The sequence below is a fragment of the Columba livia genome, chromosome 2 (genome assembly GCF_036013475.1).
Source record: "Columba livia isolate bColLiv1 breed racing homer chromosome 2, bColLiv1.pat.W.v2, whole genome shotgun sequence".
Taxonomy (NCBI): domain Eukaryota; kingdom Metazoa; phylum Chordata; class Aves; order Columbiformes; family Columbidae; genus Columba; species Columba livia.
Genome location: NC_088603.1, coordinates 124,015,933 through 124,039,988, shown reverse-complemented (window position 1 = coordinate 124,039,988; position 24,056 = coordinate 124,015,933). Strand labels below are relative to the sequence as shown.

Sequence of the window (24,056 nt, the reverse complement as noted above, 5' to 3'; positions counted from 1 at the left end):
GAGTAAGAAACTCGCCTCAGTGAGCAGATGTACTTAGACTCAGATATAAAATGGTTTGTGCAGACAAAAACAAAACATAGACAGGAATCAAATTCATCCTCGTGACTCAGGGCCAAGTTTTGAAGGACGGCCCTTCAAGGCAGAGGGAAGGGACATGGGATGCCCTCAGGAACCACACTTGCAGAGCAGCATCTCCCTCATCACCGCGGAGGTGGAGCACAGCTCTTGGAGCCTGAACAAGGAAGGGCTGGTTTCCATCATGGGGCTTCTCCCTGTTGTTTCGGAGCTGCCATTCCCAGTGTTTTGGGGGTTGCATGCAGCCCACAGCTGATCGTCCACCCGGCTTTGCTGCTGTCAGAACAGCTGAGCTCATTAGCATGTAAAGGAAACAAAACTGCACCTCTGTCTGTTTTGGGTGCAAACCGGGACCCCTTAAAGCCATGCAGAAGACATGCAGATCCCCCTGCATCTCAGACTCTGGCAGAGAACCCTGTAAAAATTTTTGATGGGGCGGCACTGTTTGCTGACGATTCCTTGGCAAGAGGGAGATGCTTTGCTCCCATTTGGCTTTTGGGCTGCTGTGGGGAGAGGGAGGGCAGAGGCTGCGGAGGAGACCCGAGCCTCTCAGCCCAGCCAAACCACAGCCTGCAAACTGCTCTGGGCAGGCAGGGCGTCTTATCTGGCCTCTGTAAATCTCCACGTAAATTTATAGCACTATATAAAAGTTTAAAAAGAAGGAAGAGGCTGCTGCTCTGTAAGGAAAGGAAGTGGTGGGGAAAGGAGTAGGAACAGGCTTAATTTGTGCAGTAGCCTGGAAAGAGTCCATAGGGAGTTTAAAAATCAATTGTATTTTGGATCCTGAAATTAAGCAGCGAGCCACTTGCTGTTTGGCTGAGGGTGAAGTGGTCAAATGTCACGACACGTGAGGGAAAACAGCAGCTTTCCATCCCCCATGGGAGCTCTGGAGTGAGGGGTTTGGATGGGGAGGGAAGGTTATCACACCAGGGAAATACAAGAAACAAACTAACCAAAAAAAAACCAAACCAAACCAAAAAGCAACAGGATAGGAAAGTATGGACGGAAATTTCAGCGTAAGGCCCAAGACTGTGGCATCAGCCACAGACAGAGGCTCTAGTGTGGCTGGAGAAAGGAAGAGGATGCACAGGGGAGGAGGAGGGGGAGGGGGAAGGAGGGCTGGGGATTATAAACCACTGTCAGCTTAATTTCATTTCCCAGGAAAATAAAAAAACTATTTGTAGGGACACAGATGAAAACAAGGAGATGAGATTCAGCCAAGACAGGTTTGTCAAGAACATATTGCATCAAATCAAATTAATTTCCTTATGTGGTAAAGTAATAGGCTTCGTGGATGTACTTGAGGTTAGCGAGGCTTTTGATACAGTCTTCCAAACCTCCTCCTAAGTAAATTGGGAAGCATGCTCTAGCTCGAACTCCTGCAACACAACTGAAAATCAAATTGGAAACTGTACAAAGGGATTTAGTTTATGGTTAAAAGCAGATTCTGCAAGGCATCCCGGAACCTGGTGCAAACAGTGTTTGGTAAGGTACAGAGATCACACTTTCACGGAGAGTCTTGAAATTCTTTGAATGGCAATGTTCACACTTTTAAAAGTCTTGATTCAAAATGATGAAGTGGAGAAATACTCTTACAGTCCGATGAGAAGCAGCACAGTACTACAGTTCTGCAGAAATAACGCATGGAGGGACAACCAGATAGGGGACCAGCTAGGGGACCGCTGGGGAAACGGAGCATCACAAGATGAGCATGAACTGCTGCAACACATGGGGGAAGATGAGTACCAGGAAGTCTGAAGGGGAAGAGCTGAAGCCCCATGTGAAGCAAGCTGGCTGTATGGACTGTCCCGGGCAAATCCTGCTTCGGGACCGATCGAATGGAGGAGTCTGGAAGGAGCAACTTGCAGGGGTCAACTGTGGGTCAGTCTGAAGACAAAAAGACGGAGGAGGAATACAATAATTGATTTCCAAGGTAGAAAACACTGCTGCCAAGGAAAAGGGATCCTTTGGTTCTCCTTCTTCACAGAGAATGGGAATAACAGTCATAGCAAAAACTATGGCAAGGGGAGAAATTTGAAATGTGAGCAAAGCATGGCATGGTTTGTGGGAGCTCAAGGTCTTTATGAACAGGTTAAGCAAACATGACCAGAAGAGCCTGAAGGGTGGTTAGACCTCCAAAGGCACCTGCCAGGCTAATGAGAGGAAAATATACACTGAGATACTAGTGAAATAAAATGCTTGAGCACTAGCCCTTCAGCAATAACCTAGAATACACAGCCTAATAACTGAATAGCACAATTTAGATTATTTTGTTTAGGACTGGATGCTGTAAGACCAGAATCCAGATTCAGGGAGAGTTTTGTTACTGCCTTCCATACAGCCAGCTTTTCATCCTGGGATTCCAGCTCCCTCCACCATCAACCACGCTTCTCAGTAATAATGTTTATATCACCCGTTTTTATTTCTCCACTGCCCGATCAGTCGTTCTATGAAATGCCTAAGACAGCCTGGCCTTTTAAAATCACACACAAACATGTAAGAGCTCCAACAGCTTTCCCCGTACCCATAGGCACCACTGCCTGCACCCAGGTCAACGTGTCCTATTATCTTCATGTTTTGCTTTGCTGACATTTATGAATGCCACTGCTCAGTTAAAGAAAATTTTATTGGGCTAAGAAAGCAGGATATGGTGATGTTCATTACTGGTATAACTTCTCCTTTCATTCATCATAGCCATAATTAATTTTCTAGCATGGGTATAGGCTGAGATTTAAAGCCATCCTTATGAAATGAATTAGCCCCTTTTCTCATCTTATTTGGAGTTCCCTATTGTGAATATACTCCAAGTGTAATAGAGAGGCAATTTATGAGAATGAAATCTCATCTGTGTCCTATTCCTTGCCCTCTCTCTGGTGATTTTATTATGCCAGGGTGCCTCTTCCCATTTGTTTAGAGGGCAGGCTGCATTAGTTATTGTAAGTTCAACAGGTTGTTTAGCACACATCAACGCACAGCGGGAAAGTGGAGAGAGGCCTTGAATGCACGACATCCAACAGTCAAAGCATGCAGTTGAGGTCTGGCAGCGAGGGATGTCGCTGCACGTAGCATCTCAGCACCAAGGAAATCCTTAACAAGGGCTCCTGGTAGTCCAAGACTCAAATCCCTCTAAGCCACAGGTCAGTCCTGGAGGAAGAGCTGGATGCAGCAACTTGTGTGTGTGAAGCCTGACCTAAACCAGGGCTGGTACCCCAGCACCAGAACACCTCCATCACCCCTGGTCTGGTGGGCAATGCAGCTGAAAATGCAAAGATGGGATGGATCCTCTGTTTTAAGCCAAAAAAGAGTCTGCTGTTGCTGAATCTGCTGAGATTTAAAGCCATCTGTGTGAAATGAATTAGCCCATTTCCCCTTCTTATTTGGAGTTCCCTGTTGTGAATATAATCACAGCAGCATGTGGAGAAAGCTGCCGACTTCAGGGAATGAGCATTCAGCTTTGAGGGAGCTCAGGAAAACTGAACAGGAGAAGCAAAGGTTTTTGAAAAGCAATGCAATGCAATAACAACGCTCCAAGGCCCTGCTGGGGGACTCGCGTGTTTGCAAGCAGCTAAAGCTCCCCAGGCCTTAATAGAAAAGTTTGTACCTTTTGGTTGTGTCAGAAAACTCCAGTGCTGAAAACTTCCCTGTTCATAGAATCATTTTGGTTGGAAAAAGACCTTTAAGGTGGTGTCCAACTATTAACCTAACACTGTCAAGTCCACCACTAAACCATGTTCCTAAGAACCTCACCCATACGTCTTTTAAACATGTCCAGGGATGGTGACTCAACCACTTCCCTGGGCAGCCTGTTCCAGTATCTGACAACCCTTTCTGTGAATAAATTTTTCCTAATATCCAATCTGAACCTCCCCTGGCACAACTTGAGGCCTTTTCCTTTCATCCTGTCACTTGTCACTTGGGAGAAGAGACCAACCCCCTCCATGCTACAACCTCCTCTCAGGTAGTTGCAGGCAGCGATAAGGTCTCCCCTCAGCCTCCTTTTCTCCAGGCTGAACAGCCCCAGTTCCCTCAGCTGCTCCTCATCAGACTTGTGCTCCAGACCAGCAACCGTTTTTCCGCATTGCTGAGCTCTAGGATTTTCATTTTGCAGGCAGTTCCCCAGTTAAACCAAGGTGCAACTATTCAGAAGCTTTAAAAAGGCCTGTGGCTTCAGTTGTTGACTCCAAACCTTTGCTGTTGTTTAAAGTAAACGTCCTGCACAGGCGATCAGGTCTTGGATATCACACAGTTATAATAGTCCTCTTGCAGGACAACATGCAGGTGTAGCTGGAACCAGGGAGGAACCAACCATGGCCATCAGTGATGCTCCTACCAGCAGCTGGAGTGACTGCACAGGCTGGTGTCCCATGACCACCATCGCCACTGCTGCTTTGAGACTTGCACACTGATGGGCATTGATGTCTTATCTTAATGGGCTGGGCTGCAAAGTACGGCATCTCACAAAGCATGAAGTGCAACCGCATCTGCAGCCTAAACCATCCTGCCCTATGTCCTGGAAAAACATCATCCACCTTAGCACTGAATCTTTAGCGTGAAGTGACTGCTTAGGCAGTTTGAATTCAGGTTTCAGACAAGACGAAGAGGGTGTTTTGCTGGCTTAATTTCAACTGGGTTGAAAATCAAAATTAGCACCGGTAACTTTTCACAGATTTTACCTTAGGAAAGTGGTTGCATACAATATTCTAGATGTAGCTAATTAAAACCGCACATATCATCCTAACATCATATCCTCACTACTGAACTTCTAACCTGACATAAATGCATTGCATACTGTAACCTGTTTCTCCTGATTATTAACCTTGAACATGGCAACCTATAAATCATCAGTGAAACAGCTGGTGCTCAGCATTGCCCCAAAGGTGTATGATTACGATCATTTTATATATATCTTGGTATGCAGACATGAAAAATTCATTGAAGAGCTTGGTATTGTAAGACTTATTGTAATGAATTTTCTTAAAAACATAGATCATGCTTAAAATAGGTGTCTGCTCATTATAATGTAGCCATTTATATCTTCCTGAATTACTTGTGCCTAGCTTGGCTGGTTTCTTAGAGTCAAATGTGATTCCTAAACAAATTCAGAGTGGTCAGTTTGCCTGTACTTCAGGGTGAGATGGTTCATTTTTAGCTTTATGCCTTTATTTTTATGGCAGCCAGGACTCAAGCTTGCAAAAATGTCTAAAGGATTATGGATTTTTCCCAGTTGGAGATTCCTCTGCAACATTTGGTGTTACATCCAACGCTACTGGGATTTCACTAGCTGCTGTCAGCATTTTAGCTGTGGGGATGATAGCTGTAGGCTCACATGAGGTTCGGTGCCAGCGAACACAAGAATTGTGCTACTGTAAACCAGTAATAAACCCAAAGTGAATAAACATACCGTAAAACAGGACATAAAACCAGAACTTTGAAATGAACTTGTAAAAAACCACTAAATCTGCTGACCAGGACCTCAAGGAACACGAAGAATTAGTCTGGAGGGAGTAGGTCACCTGGTGACATTTTGCTCTTCAGGACAGCATCCCCACCTTTTCCATCCTCCCAATAGCCAAGCACATGTGTAGCGCCTGCACCAGCTAAAGACGTGCTCTGTGATTTAAAGCTGCCCAGCAGCGATCTAGTGAGCACCGAGACGCCTGTGCCACGTGTTCCCTGCACACATTTTGCAGGGAGGCTCTAGCTGCTCCTGTCCAAGGTTGAGTGGTTGTTGGCAGGTGAAAGGAATCATGAGGGAAAGGCCCTGCATTTCGCTACTGATTCATACCAGCAATTCATCATCTTGCAGACAAAACCCATTCTTTTTCCATAGGTTACGAGAGGCTTTTGTCCCCTCTGGCTCCCCTCCCTCCTGCGGCTCCTCTGTCAGAAACTCTGACAAGGATGGGACGTGGGGAGAAGCTTCTTGTGCCGGCCCTGTCCATGCATTTTCCCCAGGATAACAGTGTCAATGAGGGAAGCTCTCCCTGCCCTTGCCGTAGTCTCTGTTAACAAAACACACCAATACAAGGAGGACTCCATACCCCTTCAGTCTCCACCCCACGCTGGAGGGGAGTCGCTGCCCCCTTGAACCGGGCAGGGAAATTACGGCATTCCCACAGAAATCTCCCCATTCCTCACAGAACTCCTGGTTCTGATGTTCCCCATGACAGTCTGTTTGCTGCCAGCAGCAGACACACAGACATTTGCGTGCAACCCCATTTTACGTTGGTCGTCAGAGAGATCAGTGAAGATTTAATTTGCTTTTGCCTGCCTATTCTTCCTTACTTATCAGAAAGAGCGAAAACAAACATAAAAAACAGCTCCACAATCGCTTGCAGATTATTCCTGTAGCGCAAACAGTAAAGGCTCAGCGAGAAAACCTGATACCACGCACGCGAACATTGCTTGGGTCACCATGTGCATGAGGTCTAGGAAGGCATCTAAAAAGCTACCTTCATGAGGAATAAATTAAACACACAGCAGAGAAATGTGATTTGTTCTGATTTAGTTAAGATCCTAGTGGCACGCCAACTTGCAACTGCTTTAGGAAGACGCCCATTAAACAGTGCACAAGAAAGCCTACTCGTCTTTTAGCTTGTATACAATGCAAAGCGTTTCACAAATCGTATTCTAAATCCAGGCTAAAAACATCCACCTCTGAAATGGTTGTAGTCAAATGCTGTTGGTGCATAGTGCGATCCCTCCTAGCCCTCAGTGCAGAAGCTGATCCAAATTCATTAGAGGCTGCCACACAGAAAGGGTGCCAAGAAGAGCTGACAAACATGAGGTATTTAGCAGCATGTACTGAAAACAGGCGGAAAGATCTTTTGGAGCTTGCCTCTTGTGGTTTCCAGAAAATTGCTTTTTTCCTTTGGATTAGATATAAATATATAGTAGGTAAGAAGTGATGGCAGCTCTTCATGTGGCAAGGGAAACTAATAGGGCAATGAAAAAGCTTGCTCAAGTGAAACACTGAGTGTTTAAAGCCAGCAGATGCCTTTTTCTTTTCCCGAATGCTCCTTTTTAGTGAGGTTGTACAGCGCCAGTGACAGAAGGTGCTCCTTGATAGGAACGGGTACTTGGAAAGCTGGACTTAAGGCATTTGTAAAACTACCAGTTTCTGCTAAAAAACATCATCTAACCACTTCTTGCTATCTGACATAAAGCAGACAAAGCTGGAAAAAACCCAGGAATATTATCTTGCCTCTGCCTGTCCCTGATGTGTCCACAAGCTCCCTTATTGAGGCAGCTGTAAATAAAGCCAAGGAAGAAATAAGAGGAGGGCTTTTCAGCTCTCCTGCATGCCCAGGATGAAAGAGAAGCTACTAGCCTGCAGTATAGTAAAGCTTCAGCAATCTACCATTTTACCTTCAGATTTGCCCCATCAGTGGAGCAATGGCAAAGCCTTTTTAGGAGAACACGAAGCTGTACTGACATGAATCCTGCAGCTTAAAAACAGTGTCCAAACATGCAGGTTTGGTAAACGCATTCGTTAGGTGAACCAGATTCACTGTGAGATCCAGGTGTGGCCAAAGAAGCATTAAAGAAACACAAACGACAACCAACCCTCCTCCTGCAGAAGCCTGAGTGCTGATCTGTGTACCCATTTCTATTTCTACTCAGCCAAAGCAGAAAGCGGCCGCAAGGTTGAGCGGCAGCAAGCTGCACGGCAGAAGCCGTGGCTGTAGTCAAGCCCTGAAAATGGGACTCAACAGGACGACAAGAAGCGAGACCCAGCACTTGACACGCAGTTTAGTGTGGGAGCAGGAGACAGCAGAGAGGAGCTGACAGATTTGGTATCTCGCAGTGGGGTGGCAGGTTTGCCACCGTGCAGTGGCAGCAATTGATTGAGGGGGGCTGTATTACGACAGCCCAAGATGTAATGAAGATTGTCATGTTCAAGGATGAGCTGAAGTCTCTTAAACCAGGCAGTCCTAATCAGGGTGGTTTGAGCACCGCATGATTGTTGCTAACATTAGCCTCACAACATCTCTGTGAAGACGGCAAGTGTCACTCTCCATTCTGAAGATTGGAAACTGCAATTAAAGCAATCGCCTCGGGGAAGCACACAGAATTAGAAATGGAATCTGGAGTCCTGGTCTGCCGACGCACCCACAGGCTCACCCTCCAAACTTGCGAGCGGGCAACTTAGATCAGTCAAAGGGCACCTTTTACGTGCCCCCCCGGACTCCAGCGATAGCTCCAGCCTGATCAGATGGGCACAAAAGAGCAAACACTGCTTACAAAACAAAGCGCGTACCCCACTGGTCACTAGAGTGCTACAAGCTGGAATCAATGCGATGATTGTGACAGCTGAGAACAAATTCAGCTATGTTTGACAACTTCCAGAAAATATTGGCAGAGGACAGGGAATCTGCACTGCCCAGCAGCACCTTTGTGAATTGATTAGCCATATAGCAGATGGCAAGCCTGCTGCAGACTGAGACAGCAGAAGATGGCCAGTCTGGTTGGGAAGAACTTGAAGACGACTGGGAAGAAAAAGCATGTCCGTACAGTGACAGCCCAAAATGATATTTCAGAAATGTCAGATGCATGGCAGTTGAGGAACAGGAGTGATTTTTAACATTTTCTTCAACTATTTATTACGAGCACCTGTCCAGCTCATAAAGGAAAATTATATAGCTTAGTTTAAACCTTTTGCTTTAACCTTTTCACAAAAATCCTTAAAGAAAACACTACAAAAATATTATTGTTTAAAAATATTCTTCTAGTATAAGTCATTCAGGAATCAACTGATATATTTGAGAGAACTTCTCTGGACGCAGGTATGGCTTGCAAGTTTGATTTTAGGAAAACATATTCTGGACAAAGAGCAAAGACTTTGCATCCCTCCTCCTGCCACATATTTTTGGGAGGGGTTTGGCACATGTTTGGGGAAAATTCATATTTTTAATGGTTTTAGGAAATGCCTTAGGCTATTCAGAGCCTGCACAGCTGCTCATCAGTAGCCAGCCATGGCTGAAGGAACAGAAACTATGGATCGGAGAAATATGCCATCTTTGTCTGGTGCAGAACAATGCCGCTGCAGTGAAATACAATGGCCGTCTCTTATTTTCTACTAGCCCTTAGAAAAAAACAACAAAAAAAAATAAAGAAAGGGTAGGATCACGGAGTTTCCTTGCAGGGCCTCTGAGCAGAGGGAGCGAACATTAGCTCTGTGCTCACAGATATGCAAATCCTTCCCCCGGCCCAACAATAGCGGAAGCCCCGTGGGAGGAGAGCGACGGCACAGACCAGGCGGCTGCTGCTCCCAACTCCTGGGCCTGCAGAGCCCACAGGTTCCCGGGACTTCCCAAAAACTGGAAGGTCAAAGCGTGGTCCATGGAGAGCTGCAGAAGCTCTGGTAGCAGAGCCGAGCGCTCATCGTCCGCACGGCGCAGCGTTCGCGGGCGTCTTAAAGCGTACGGTTTGCCGGCCACTGGGTTTGTGCCGGCCACTGCACGGAAGATTGATGAATCATTCAACATTTCTATATTCATATATATTCAACATTTCTATATTGCCCCATAGGTTAATACAGCTCATGTAGAGAAAGATGGAACTGAAAGAAAAAAAAGCGTCTACAGTGAGAAGTGTACTCTTCCATCTACATACTCCCACTGAACTTTCTAAATGGATGGGTTGGGTTTTTGTTTTTAATGTAGACTACGATTACCAGGATTTAATGAAGTCTCTGACTTGCAGCTATCACTGATATTTAAATTTTTTTAAGGAAAGACTGAGGGAGTACAAGTAACAGATTGGAAACTACCAGCATTGAGCTACTGCAACACAAATAGCTCAAATTATTAAGTTTTGATGGCTTTACCAGTGCTGATAGCAATCTATAAGAGCTGGAAAAACAAAACCATTCAGTGGTTGCTATTTTGCATCAAATCTATCACCTAAAACTGCATGCGGACTGAGCTGGGATGTTCACCTCATGTTCAGAAGGTTTTTCATCGCTTCCGAAATTCCTCTCAAACCTTGATCACATCAGTTGCCAATCCTTAAAATTTCATTTCCTTCATGTATTTTCCTCACAACAGCTGACTCAAGCTAGTGATTAGAATGGATCCCTGAAACATCATCTCTCAGTGTAAGAAGCCAACTTCAGGTCTCTCCAAGGCATCATCACTTGAAGCCAAAGAGGGTTACAACACGTTATTAACACAGCACTGCAGCAAAACCAGCCACCAGTGCACTGTCCCATTGAGAAGAGACAGAAAACATCCATGGGGCGGCACCTTTCAGGCCCCCAGGGAAGAGTCTGGAAGCAGCAGGACCGAGAGCCCCCAAATGTCCTGACATTACCAGACCCCCAGCCCTGACATCAAGGACGCAGAGGTAGCCAAAACGCGTGGTGCAGAGCAACAGGAGCCCTAAACATCCCAAGCAATTTTATATGTGACACAAAACTCAATGGGAAGCTTAATACAAGGAACACAAACAATTATCACCCCCCTGACCCAAATCTTAAGCCTCTCTAAAATGAAAAAGTGGTTACTTTGCTGCACTAAAAAGCAAAGGTCCTCAACAGAAACAGCGTGCGTTATTCCAATAAGCAGTGCACTTTGGCATTTGACATAGCTATGAAATAAGAGACTGAAGTTGACAGAAGATGCTTGGGATGAGTTTAGTGGTTTGTCTGCTATTTCATCAGTGAGAATTTTCAATACTCATGACTGGTTCTCTACAGTCCAGTTCTTAAAAAAAAAGAGGTTATGTCTTGAGTAGCCCAAGATTTGTTGTTGTTTTGTTGTTTCCCTTGGCAGGACTGCGCACCACGCACACAGAGAGGGCTGTGTTCGTATGCGGAGCATTGCTGCACTTTGTGACACAGATGCTTCTGGAAAGCAACAAATAAAGTCACTTCTGTTCCTCGACAACCTCATTAACGTTTCTGCCACCATTAGGAGGTCCAGCAAAAACTGGCTGGTGGCAAAAGGCTGCTCCAGATGTGAATCAAGTGCAGAATAGCATCTGATCTAAGCATCTTACTCACATAAGCTTTTATTCATTTAGACACACTTTAAAACTCCATCTTTGCAATAATTAATATGTTAAAAGTCTGTCTCAAATAAAAGAAAAACCTTCATATTTTCATGTAATACATTTCTTGGACATTAGATGGCAATCCCCCCACTTCATTTTTCATACCAGGGGCCCATATCCCTTCCCAAAATCGTATGTCACCTTCTTTCCAACACATGAGCAGTCCATTTGGTTTCTAGGATGCAAGGCTGTTTGGAAAGCCCAGTCACAGCACAGAGGCTCCCCCATCACCACAGCATTCATTCCACTGCGACAGTTCTCCAGTTTTGTTTTTCCTTTCATTAGGAAAGGCAGATCAGTTACACCATCATGGGGGAACACTTGTAATAGGGGTAAGAGTCACTTTATTGTCACTTGGACACCCTATGCCATGACTTGGTGGCTCCCATGGCAAAAAAAATGGTTACCGGAATGTCCCTCTCATTTCGACAGAGGAAAGTGGTCAGGAGAAGAAAGGGGGTTAGTGTGGCATTTAACAATATAATTTCTAGTCTTGCCAATTAAAAAGGGCCCTCCCAAGGGGTATCATTAGTCTGTGTAAATCTTTGCTGGGAATTATAAAACTGAATTTAAAAAGAAAAGGCTATTTGGTACCAGTATGTGGAATACACACAACGGGAAGCATCCACCAACTTTTACAGTGCAAATTCTAAAGCGAAAGAAGAAAACCTCTGAGACACGAGGCATTTAAATGGCTTAAATAACAGCTCAAATTAATTCAACAGAGTATGTAACACCCCTGCTTAAGTTAGCGTACCTTGGCTGTCAGCCTCTCACTTTTGTCACGGTGTACGTGTGATGTTTTAGAAAGAGGCAGGAAAAACACACCTCATCAACCGCTCAGTGATGTACATGGTGGGGAAAATCCTTCCTGACCTTCATTAACTCCATAGGATCTATTTAAGTGGCAGTACAAGACATCCCGACATCTATTCAACAGTGCGTGCCTGTGATTCATTCACACAAAATTTGCTTCCTAAGCCTTCATTTCTCATCTACTTTCATCGTTCACGAAACATTCTTTGCAGGCAAAGTGCATCCCTTTTCACACGTCCCCCTCAGGACCAAATTTTGGCCTTGCAACACATGTCCATTTGAGCTCTTGTGACAATTTGCAGTGGACTCGAGAGCAAGGTTTGCAGTGCTCCAGCATTCCAAAAGCACAGATAATATTAGTCCTAAGATGGGGGTCCACCCACAGCTGGCTACTCAAAAAGCTAATTTTTCATGTACTCCACTGAAAATCTAACCTTTTATCCTCACTCTCAAGATGGTTGTGTATGTGTGTGTCAAGGTGACAACACTGTGAAAACAGAAGTTCTCCAGCGGTACATTATCTCCAATATCAAAAGGTCACAAAAGGGTACAAATCGGTAGCTCTCCAGAAGAGACACTGTTTTTTATGAAAAGTGGGTCAGTTTTAGTTTCATGTAGGTTGTTTGACACAGCGGTTTCTGGCATCACAAGCTCTGGCCTACAGGATACCACAGAGCCTTTGTATCCCTTGCTGTCACTACAGCATTGTGTTTTTCTACCCATTAACCAAGGATAAATGACCTAGATATTGTGCCTATTAAAGCCTCATTTTTCTTTTGCCCTTTTGTTCTTTAGTGTACCACATTATCACATGCTGAACACATTTTAAAGTATTCTCAGTCTCTCATGCCCCTTTGAAGGAGTAATGTAGGGGTTTTAGTGTGTATTTCTGTAGAGTTACACAGAGTGGAAAATATGAAGGTAATTCAAGGTTTCTCCTCCTGCCTAGTCCCTCGAAGACAATCAGTTCGGCATTTACAGCCACTAACCTATAAAGAATATAGCAGAAAAATGCTATAAAAGAGCCACAATGCAAATAGAGAAAGTGAACACCAATTGTGATGTCCCTAAACACTACATTCTATAATTACATCTCTGCATATCATGGGTCACTTTTATTAAAAGCATCATTACTACAGTTGGCAGCAATTTACATCTTATCTTACATGATAGCAGTTTCCAAAGAAAAAAAAAAATAAAAAGACATCACAACAAAGAAAAACAATACATTTACAAAGTCATGTCTGTAAACTTCAAGGCTAGTTTAGAGTTGAGGTAATGCTGTTTAGCTTTGTGGCTAAAGTAACAAAGTCCTTTAATTTAAAAAAGGTACCTGATTTTTTTCTTTTTGTTTATACCAGTGCATTACAAGATCACGAGACGATTAAACTGTAGCTTTATCCTGTAAGAACCTTCTCCGCGGGTTAATTTCCAAAAGGTACTCTTCACATTCAACAGCTGCCTTATTATTGCTGTGTCTCAAGACAGAGACATTCACACTATCATGAAGATTGTCAGAGAGAGAGTGTGTGTGTGGGTGTGTGCGCGCATGTGAGCGGGTGAACTCCCATACAGTCAAAATGAAGCGCAAGTACGATATGTATGGTAAATTTCATCTTGACCTTCACAGCAAAAAAAAAAAAAAAAAAATAAAATTAAATATATAACTTCATCCTTCCTTTAAGCCGCACTTCCTTCTATTAGTGCCACTTGATTACAAATTGCTGCTTAATTCATAATACCAATGGTACCAAACGAAAAAAAAAAGCAGAGCATTATGTCAATTTCCTTAAAAAGACATGATCACCTCTCAAATTTCATCTCTCCTAGGGATAATAAATAATGCACTGCACAATACTTAATGACCAAGATACCTTTTGACACATCTGTATAACATGACTTGAACTTTTTTTTTTTTTTGCTACACTATGTTACAGAACAGCTTATAAAAACTAAGTATGGACATTAACTGTGAGTGTAAACAGTAGGACTACCACTTGTCAAAAGTTTAAAACACTTTAACTGTAACTGGTACTGGTTATTCACCATTTTCATTGTTTTCTATTTCTTCCCCCCCATCAAGTGAGTCTAATTCTTCACCCTGTGCTATTTCGTCTTCTAAAACGGAGGAATCTGCAGTTTTATCAAGGCTCTCCTCTGCATCGCTGCCTTCGAGATTTTCTTCATCTTTAAAGGCAGCTCCTTCAGTTTTGTCAGTAGCCTTCTCTTCAGTGGAGCCCACTGCGTTCTGAAGTCCTGCTAGTGCTGGGAAACCGGGCAGAGTCAATCCTCCCAGTCCTGGAGGTAGAAACATAGATGGATAGAAGAGGCCAGGAGCCATGGTAGACAGCAGGAAAGGATTGAAGGCCAGAGGGTTTGTGGGCAATCCAGTGTTGGTGTTGGTGGTAGTGGTGGCAGTGGCGGTAGTCGCCGCAGTAGCAGCACTGACAGATCCATTCGCAGAGTCAGTAGCAGAAACAGTGTCTGTGCTTTTCTCAGAGTCTTTGTTCTCCTCTTCATTCTCATTTTTCTTCTCTTCAGTTTTTGAAGCGCCATCCTCAGTCTCTCCTTGACCGGAAGCAGTAGTGGCATTTCCAGTAGTAGCCGTTATTGGGTTATTCAACAGTCCGCTTAGTCCAAACATATTGGGCAATCCTGCCATCCCTGGCAACATCAGAGGCAACATGGCAGCCGGATTTTTAGCATCCCCCCCAGCTGCAGCAGCTGTTGCGAGCCCTGGCGGGAAGCCCATGAGGCCTGCGAGCTGGAGAGACTGCAGGTTCTGTAGGTTCTGGAGGCTTGTGAGGTCCATTCCAGCAAACAGACTGTTCATTAGTAGTGGGTTGATTCCCGAAGTTGATGCTACAGCAGCAGCTGCTGCAGCTGCTTTGGCAATTTCACTTTTTGGCCTTCTTCCTCTTCTGCTTGCTCCTTCCTCCCTCACAACAGGTCCAGTGAGAAGACGGTCAAACATGGACTCTGGAACAAAACCCTGAAAAGGGGATGCGAAAAAACAAGCTTTATTCTCGATTAGCTTTTGAGCTTTCAGCAGTGAACTGATGACAATGGAAGAAACGGAGGGGATTTCAGCATAGTCCAAAAGCAGTTTGTTTTTCAGCTCTGGCAAATTGTGGCTAGCTAGCTACTGCAGTGAATGGCAACAAACATGTAAGAAAAACTGAAGAAAGCAAAGTCATAGACTCTTTAAACACAACAGTAAACCACCATATGCTGAAACTCCATAGCTTCATTTAAAAAAAACCACCCTGATATACTGCAGTTATGACTATATATACACCTTTGTACTTCATACTGAACTTCAGTATAGTGATATTTTATTAAAATGAGAATTTGCAGAATCATAACCTTTATTTTCAAACAAATGCTGCAAAATAAAAGGCAGAAAACCCAATCCTTTTATGCTGCCTATTACCAAGATGATGAATTCTATTTGTCATATGACAAATATTTTCTTAATAGTTCCTAATGTATGAATACCTGTGTCTATAAAGGATTTTTGCTTATAAGAAGAAAAGAAGGCAAAACAAATGCTGAAGGCTGCGTTACTGTAGCTGATTTTTCGAGTGTACTTCAATCCCATTCTGCAGCAGCCGCCTATCACCACCCGCCACACTGGGTAACTCCCATCCAGACACCACAATTTCCTCAGCCCAAAACCAGCTCTGAGATAAAGACTTAATAATCAACTTACACAGCCTTCTACTTTTCCGTGCTATAATCTACAGTAAAGCATAGAATGAAAGTTTCACTTACAGACTGTTTAACAATGTCAGTCCAATCTGGAGCAACAGCAAATTCAGGATTTTCTTCCAGCCATCTTGGCAAGTCCTTCATTGGAGGGGCCATAGCTCCACCCATCTAATGCAAAAGACAAGGTCAATAATTTAAAAACCAACCAACCAACCAACTATTTATAGGGACATTTTCTATCTGTGCACTTCCATCTCTGAAGGATGGCAGTAAAGACTTCCAGTTCAGACCGTGGAAAACTACACTGAAACCATCTAATGATACTAGAATGGAGAAGATCATGTTTTAAAAAATATAGTAAAATGCTGCAGCTTAGGCAGGGCTTGTAATGAAATTTGTATTTCATTTTAAGGCTGTAATTAGTATTCATATTCATTCGTATTTCATTATAAGGAGAAAAATGTGCCAAATAGTTTCAAAAAGTATTTACTCAAGTGGTTAATATGAACATATCAGAAGAGCAAAGAAGGAACTAAAGGAACTTGGTGGTACATTCCAGTAAGAACAACTGACAGTGCCAAATTATCGAGCTTTTCAAAACAATGCCTGGAACAGAAAACGTGCTTTTCATGGGCAAAGACATTATTGAAGACTTCCACTGAACTAACTTCATTTTTACCTTCTTTCCATTTCGCTTATTTACAACAGGTACCCTTTCTTCTCCCGTCAAGGTGTTTATATCCAGTTTATTAGGGTTTCGACATCTGTGTCGTTTTTGTTTCGGCTTCTGAAATGGGGAAAACAGCACATCTGCACTCTTCTGGAAAAAAAAAGAGAAATGTATTTCTTTTTAGTTTTTCATTTTCTTGACAAAAATCACCAATCATGGAACCCCTTCTCACAAGAATTTTAAGAAGGGGCCAATTACTTTGCCCTCAGATTATCTCAGAAAAATCTGTTTTTTTAATCTGATGAAGGAATTCCACAGAACCTGATGTCAGCACTGTTTTAACACATTGCTATATACAAATATTAAGAAGGGAAAAGCAACCCATACACTCTGGTGCCATCGGGTGCTTACAGATACTAAAGTAAATGTGTCTCAAGATAACACGTCTACTGAAAACCAATAGCTACAAAATCTAATGACTAAGCCCCATGTGAAGAAAATAATTCTGATGTCTGTAAAACTAACATAAGTATTAGTATAATACCATGACACTTTTAGAATCACATACTTACTGGTACATAACTCGGCATATCTACAGTGTAAGTAGGATGCAATTTAAGCCATTCAACTAAATCCTTGTTTTTAGGAGCATCCTCTCCCACCAGCCTGGTCCCATCCTCTAGATTGATTACAGGGATGCGAGTGTCTGGGTCCAGTTGACCAGGAGATGGAATGTTCCTTGCTGGTAGGGCTTCCATATCTTCTTCAAAAGCTTTGGTCACTTCTGCATCCTCCTGAAAACATTAACGTCAGTATTAATTCTCACTTTAAGGGAACAGCTACCTCAGAGAAATAATTTTAGGAACTGAAGCTAAATAGTTAAGGAGATTTTGCATATGCAAGAGTTAATGGGGTTTAAATATTCTTTCTATGTAAAGCAATACTGTTATGTTAGGGAATTACGTAAATTTAGCATCCTTGACCATTAAAGGACATACAGCTGAAGACAGAGCACTTTTTGGGCCTTTCCAGCTAATGGCCCAAGACTTTCCCTCTTCTACACAGTAAGAAAGATGTAGTTAAGCCTTAATATGTATGTTATAAATGCATTATGTTTTGTAAAAAAAAAAAAGTCTTTTTGTCTTTTTAAAAGGACAAGCTGCTTAAAAATCAGCCACAATTTGCTGGAGTAAAAACTTGATATGAACAATATGAACAACATTTTGTTTGGTTCAAAAAGAAATAACAGCTATAAACATAAAGAAAAAGCTGGATGGGTAAAAAGTGTGCATTACTATTAGGGAGAGTGTAACACCACTTTAAACTCACATTCAGAAAGTACTAGACACAGAAAAACAAACATGAGACAAAAAGGTTGCTGTCTTACTACAGTCAATGACGTCCGTTTGTTGCTCATAAATAACAGATCAAGCCCTTCTACATTTTTCCTCCTTCCTCTCCTCCTCTTCATTGGCGGTTCTCCATCTATTAAAGAGCCATTTAGTAGATGCCTTGTGGGTGTGCGTGAAAGACCTGCTTGCAGCAGCTCCATTTGAGTTTTAAAGGCATCCGACACGGGTGTGGAGACATTAGGCAAGATAAACTTTGAAGTAACAGATGAAAAATTTGAGGTAGAACTTGTTGCCTCTCGTGAGGCCTTTGATAAATCTACAACCTTTTCTTGTCCATTTTCTGAGACCACCTGAGACTCACGTAACTGGGCAACCATTTCCATAAGATTTCTTCTCTTGGCAGCTCTCTCAGCCTCAATTTCAATCTTTCTTCGTCTCCTCCTCCTCTGACGTGGAACCGATAAATTGAGTGCATCTTCCTAATGAAAAACAAGCATTTCCAAACATTAGCAAAGCTCTGTTTGCTGTGCTGTGTTTAAAATAAAAGTCCAAACATATAACTCTGAAAACAAAGCCTTCATTTTATTACAAGGAAAAATTTCTCTATTTCTCCTATTTTAAAGAAATGCTATTTCTTATTTTTTTCTGTTATACAAAATAAGTACACAACGATAAAACGTTCGATAAAAGGAATAGAAAGATGCAGCCTTGCCTTTGATAATTGAGGAGAAGCAGTGATATCTTCACTGCCACTGACACTGGCTTGACCAACCATGGAGAGCTCTGCAAAGCTCCTTTTCTGTAGAGGGCTGTCCACAGCTGTCGGAGTATATCCAGGTATGAGCCCCTGGAAATCAAACATCTGGCGCCTATTTACTGGCCACTTCCCTTTCAGCACTGCTTCACAGATGTTGTCTAATCGGTTGATCATTACTCGGTCCTGCATAAAGGAAAAATACATAGTGAACCGTCAGTGTGAAGGTCGCCTTTTAAACTCAAATGAGTATAATTATGCAGTCCAGCTTCCAAAGCTTCAGAAATCCATTCACAAAGAACTATTCTTGCAGCTCAGGATAAACTGATCACCTTATGACAAGCTAATACACAATAGAATAAAACATCACTAGAATTTAAAAGCTGCATTTATATTGAGGGGAAGGAGGAAGACAGACCAAGTTTTCTATACAAAAATGTACTAAGTGACAAATTTAACAGAAACTCAATATTGCTTTACACTGCAAAACTTCAGTAGTTAGCAAAATCAACAGTTAGGAAGGGAAAATCAAAACATATGCCATCAGTATCTTAAAGCTGCAGTTCCTGAGATCCAAGAGGCTGGATCTGCAATTCTGTCCTAGGAAGTGGATCCTCATTAGCGTCACTATTAATAAAGTTCAACATTATGAATTGGGCACCAACCTAGGGACATCTAATGAATGTCAATTTTCATTCCACACCCATTATCACTTCAAATTTCACTGAAGCGTGTACGCTAAAAATCTCTAATTATGTTTATTAGTCTACTTATGCTGAACCTGTACAGATGAGGGATTTTTTGTTTTACGCTATGACTGGAATAAGATTTTAGTCCACGTTTCCAAAGCACATACTGAAAGCAAAGAAGATGAGTATCATCTGACTTCTTCCACTTCAGTATTCAAGCACATTCTATGCTAGCCTGCCTGAAGTAGTAGAAACTTCAGAACCATGGTAAATACTGCTGGTTAGGGAATATGAGCATCAGTTAGCTTCCTGAACAGCAGAACAGTGCAAAAGCCACTAGCAAATCTCAGCAGCTGCAACAGACTGCTTGCTTTCCCCAGGAATAAGCCTATTAAGAGCAAGATCCCCCTTCCCTGCCCCCCCACATCCCAAACCAGATGGCCCTGTTATGGTGATTAGTAAGCTTAAGACTATTACTACTTTATTTCTGTTTCTACCCTTTCTACAAAGGAGAGTACTAAATTATGTATGGATTTATTACGAGGTTACGGTTTCATACTTTTAAAAACATTTTATATTAGGTAACTTTACGCATTGTTATCAAAATAAGATACAGCTTTATCCTATATCTAAAACTGCTGCTTATGTTTGCAGGACACCTTAATACAATTACATCTGTCAACATTACATAATGGCTTAGATCATGTAGGTCACCAATACTCTTCTCTACAATCTCCTCACCCCAAAGTAAAAAGGTGATCTTACAAAATCTCTGCTCTTAACACTGCAGATGGCTCTGCAGATGAAATCCAGAATTCAAAAATCTAAGTTTGCTTCCATGAACAGAGGTGTGACTCTGCTGACATACAGTTATGGAGCCTATAGGAACTCATGTCTGTCAGCAGTTTGTTGTTTTACCAAATAACACTATTTACAGTAAAGCAATTCCTTTCATTTCCTCCGTTAATTTGTATGAAACTGAAGAATAAAATGCTATTCCACAAATCATTCACAGAAAAGACTCCCTTGCCCACTATAAGTGCAGAATCATCCAAAGCTCGCTGTTATTTTGCCAACAATTTTCCCATATTTCATCTGCACTGACCAAGACATGCCATTCTACCCCTAACCAACCTTAGGCCAGAAAGAGAAGGCAAATGTTCTCTCATGAAGCAGCTGAACCACTGAGGGATCCCCATCTTCCATGTAGAATCCATCGCGTGTTTCATCCCTCGCGGTACTCATAGAGGCATTGCTTTCTTCATCAAAATTCTTACCCTGAGAAACTGCTCCTGCTGAATAACAACCATAACCAGGCATTAACTACAAAAGTTCCCAACCACCCAATATCAACCCATCTACATAGGTTAAGACAACCCAGCTTGATGCAACATTTTTAACTCAGGTCTTTGTTCAGCAATTACTACAGCAGAGCCTTCTGAATTTGACACAGAGACTGTGCTTACTGGCTCAGTAAGCTATTTTAGAGCCCATCCCTTGTGGGGGAATACCCTGCTGATGCTGGATGGTTTTTATGAAAGCTTATCAAGCCACCTGATACACGTCAGGGTAAAGGAGCTGCTACATGTAGCCCATCCTGAGCTCCACAATGGCTCTGTGTGTGCCACTCACCAGCTGGCACAAGTTACAACAGCTGTGGAGCTCATGCTAAGCACACGGAACTGGTCTGACCAACACATTACCTTCAGGTTGGGAGGATTCTTCTGATTTATCATCATCATCCAGTTTCTCCTCTTCGTCTTCTTCTGAGCCTTTCTCAGAAATAGATTTTGGGTCTACATCTGTACTCATTTCTATGTCTTTCAATTCACATTTAACAGAGCCAGGCTCAGCCTCAGCATCACAGTCCGGTTTAGTGTCCTTATCTGCAATATCTGTCTCCTCTTTGATATCAGACTTTTCTTTGGCTGCTGGATTTTCAGACCCTTCAACTTTAGACTCCGTCTGTTCTGTTGTCTTTTCTTCTTGTACTGGTGTGGATGGTACAATAGGTGGTGTTTGACTGCAGCCAGCACCCAGAGGGTTTACAGAAGAGACAGTATTTGCATTACCTGCCCCTCTGTTTTGAGCAAAGTTTTTGTGAGCCTCAAGAAAAGAGAGTTCAGGATCATTCAGAATGTGATAATCTGTCCTACTGACCCCATGTTTAGCAGCACCAATCAGCAAGTCTTTGTCATGTTTACCACACTCCCACCACTCTGGCAGGTCCAAGCTTGGCTGGCAAAGCTTTAGCCTCTCCCCCAACTGCGGGTGATGCAGAACCTGCTCACGAATTTTCCGCAACAGTTCTATGCGATATAAAGTTCTAGAAGCACGCTCTTCTGTGATGGGTTCGATCATCGTGGAAAGATCAGGCGGTTCTGCAATGACAACAATTTGTACTGTTTAACATCAATTAAATGTACACCTATTTTGAATCATTACACCTGGGCATGAAGTTTCAACAGTCCCACTGTCTCATAACAGTCATGTTGATTCCTACAGTCAGTTCAAACTCACCATCATCTGGTTTGACTGGCATTCGGCACACTCGTCTACACATATTCACAAAGCCATTAAAATACTTTTCCAAGCTTTCGTCGGACTTTTTATCAAGCCTGGCAAATGCTCTGAATTGATTCCAGTCAAATTGATGTTTTACAGGATCAAAAATAACTCCAAAAGTAGACACGACACGATAAAAATCAGCTTCTTCTCTTCTCGTCCATCTAGTCAAGGAAGAAGCAAAAGAAGTGAGGCCACTGAATGAATGAGAGTACAAACATAGTTTGGATGCCCCCAAGCCCCCTTCGTTTATTCTTTTAAAACAGAAGGGCAGTACTGGTGACACACAAGCTCAAATGAGATTTAAAGAAAGATATCACTGAGAAACTCACTTTTGTCGTTTTTCAGTTATTATAGCTTCCCTTTCTGCTTCTAGTGCCCTCACTTCTTCCCGAGGCCGACGTCTCCTGCGGTCAGTCTTCATTAGTGCCTCTTGCCTCATTTGTTGCCTTTTATAGCTGCGCTGATAGGCAGTAATGAGGCGGCGCAGACGGGTAGTCAGGGTTGAAGTGTTGGGCCAGTAGAGTTGGCCTAACTCGGTGTTGCTCTCACTGTGCTTGTCTAGAGAATAGAGAAGTACTTGTGCATTCCAAAACCACCACTAAAAGTTTTGAAGTTTTTACGGCTAGAACTGGATTCATGTTTTATCTGATAAGAACATATGCCTCATTAATATTGGTGCATAACAAATTAGAAGCAGGCTAACTACATTGCTAGGAAATAAAAAATAGAATGAAACCATCCTACTCTAAGAACTCAGAAATGCTTGTAAAGTGTTTAGAGATAATAATCAAGCATTATTATTCCATGTTATGAATGCAAACGTTATGAATGCTGTAAGTATTTAAATTAATGCAATGCATCTTTAAATATATTGCTAAGAAGATCGTTCTGCCTCTGAGGAAACACACATGCTTATGATTTCCCACTTTATTCTCACTTAAACTTGGCAATTTTTCTGCATGCTGAGAAAACAACGTATCTATAACTTCCAAGATTATCTCAGCAAAAACATCAATGGCTGCATTATGCAACATCCGGTCTTTATCATCACAATTTCTGCTATGTGATTAGAAACCCAGAAAGCCATAATGTGGATTATTCAAACACAATAAATAATTGTTTTGAAAGATGTGAAGCATGAAGACAACTGGCAGTAAAAAGTTTACCACATTTTCCCAAAACACAACATATCCCCTCACAGGGTAATATAAACATTTTTGCCTTTTCAATTTCTTTCCTATAGTCTTACTTGGGTGTATTTCTATGGATTCCTCTTTGTCCTCTGGAGGTGAGTTTGCAAATTCCTTGGGGAGAAGACAGAAGTTATTTTAGTTTTCAGTGTTGACCATATGCTATCATTTCAGGAGAAAAATATATGTCATCTCTCAAACAGAGCAGCAAACAATCTTTGTAAGGTGTGTTTATCTGATAGCTCTCAAAGTTAAGAACTGCATATTAAGATAAACACAGAGAATCAGCTTAATTATATATATTCATAATGAGAGAAAGTTGAAGTTCTTACATCAATTTCGTCCTTGAAAGGAGTTCTGGTTGGCTTATATTCCGGATCTTCATCCTCTCTGTCAAATTCACCACTATAAAATATTTAAAAAAAATATTTTCAAGAATCGTATCTTTTTTTGAGAAAGGGCTGATTTTATGCACAAAAGCAAAAAGCTACAAAAGCCATCAGTATGGTATACCAACTTACACATTTATATTTCATGCCCGACTGTGTAAACAGTTCTAGGTACTTTTTACATCATACGATCACTTCAGATCCTCAGGCAAGATGTAAGCAAAATATGACATATGAACTCATGCCAACATATACAGTGCTGATAAAGTTTATTAATTTTCTCATGTCCCCCTTACCCATCACCGCCATCTGCTAACATGTCTGTCCCTCTCTGTTCAGCAGCTATGGCCTTTGCATCAGGCATGCCAACCCGTTCCAGGAAGCACAGCGTTGGATCAGCTCTCATAGAATTGTACTTTTCATAACCTGCATGCAGAGTGGGAGACAATTTAAAACAAAATAAAAAGCTATAGACAACTGTGAATATAATACGTTTAGGCAGCAGAAGTACAATTTTCTGGCTTAATTTATTTTGAAATAAAACAAAGGAGCTGTCACCGTGCTGAAAACAATCATTTCATTCATGTAATGAAATTTTTCATATTGGTGAATTCCATCAGCACAGAAACATTTTCACATCAATAACATTAACAAATAGTAGATACTGAAAGAAAGCGTTCAATGTAATGTCTTTATAAGGTAAAGTAAAAACCTCGCACAAGTGAAAAACTTAAGTTTTCTATATGGCTTTCACAGTGGTTCTCCACATTCAACACTCTCTACTGGA

At 42.2% G+C, this 24,056-nt stretch overlaps 1 protein-coding gene across 6 annotated transcripts in view; it reads right to left on the bottom strand.

The window, feature by feature from the left end:
- Positions 1-13,042: 13,042 nt before the first annotated feature.
- CHD7 (chromodomain helicase DNA binding protein 7) overlaps positions 13,043-24,056 on the bottom strand; it is a 132,153-nt gene continuing 121,139 nt past the window's right edge. For 4 of the 6 annotated variants that reach the window (XM_065053626.1, XM_065053625.1, XM_065053629.1 and 1 more), the window contains 13 exons: positions 23,566-23,695; positions 23,213-23,285; positions 22,940-22,994; positions 22,020-22,248; positions 21,643-21,851; positions 20,826-21,503; positions 20,257-20,417; positions 18,392-18,619; positions 17,715-18,158; positions 16,900-17,121; positions 16,337-16,477; positions 15,721-15,825; positions 13,043-14,938 (listed from right to left, as the gene is read on the bottom strand). In XM_065053626.1, coding sequence (XP_064909698.1) covers positions 13,985-14,938; positions 15,721-15,825; positions 16,337-16,477; positions 16,900-17,121; positions 17,715-18,158; positions 18,392-18,619; positions 20,257-20,417; positions 20,826-21,503; positions 21,643-21,851; positions 22,020-22,248; positions 22,940-22,994; positions 23,213-23,285; positions 23,566-23,695 — 3,629 coding nt within the window. In that variant the 3' untranslated portion in view covers positions 13,043-13,984. The remainder of the gene's footprint in view (positions 14,939-15,720; positions 15,826-16,336; positions 16,478-16,899; positions 17,122-17,714; positions 18,159-18,391; positions 18,620-20,256; positions 20,418-20,825; positions 21,504-21,642; positions 21,852-22,019; positions 22,249-22,939; positions 22,995-23,212; positions 23,286-23,565; positions 23,696-24,056) is intronic. The other 2 variants (XM_065053630.1, XM_065053631.1) reach the window with 2 other exon arrangements.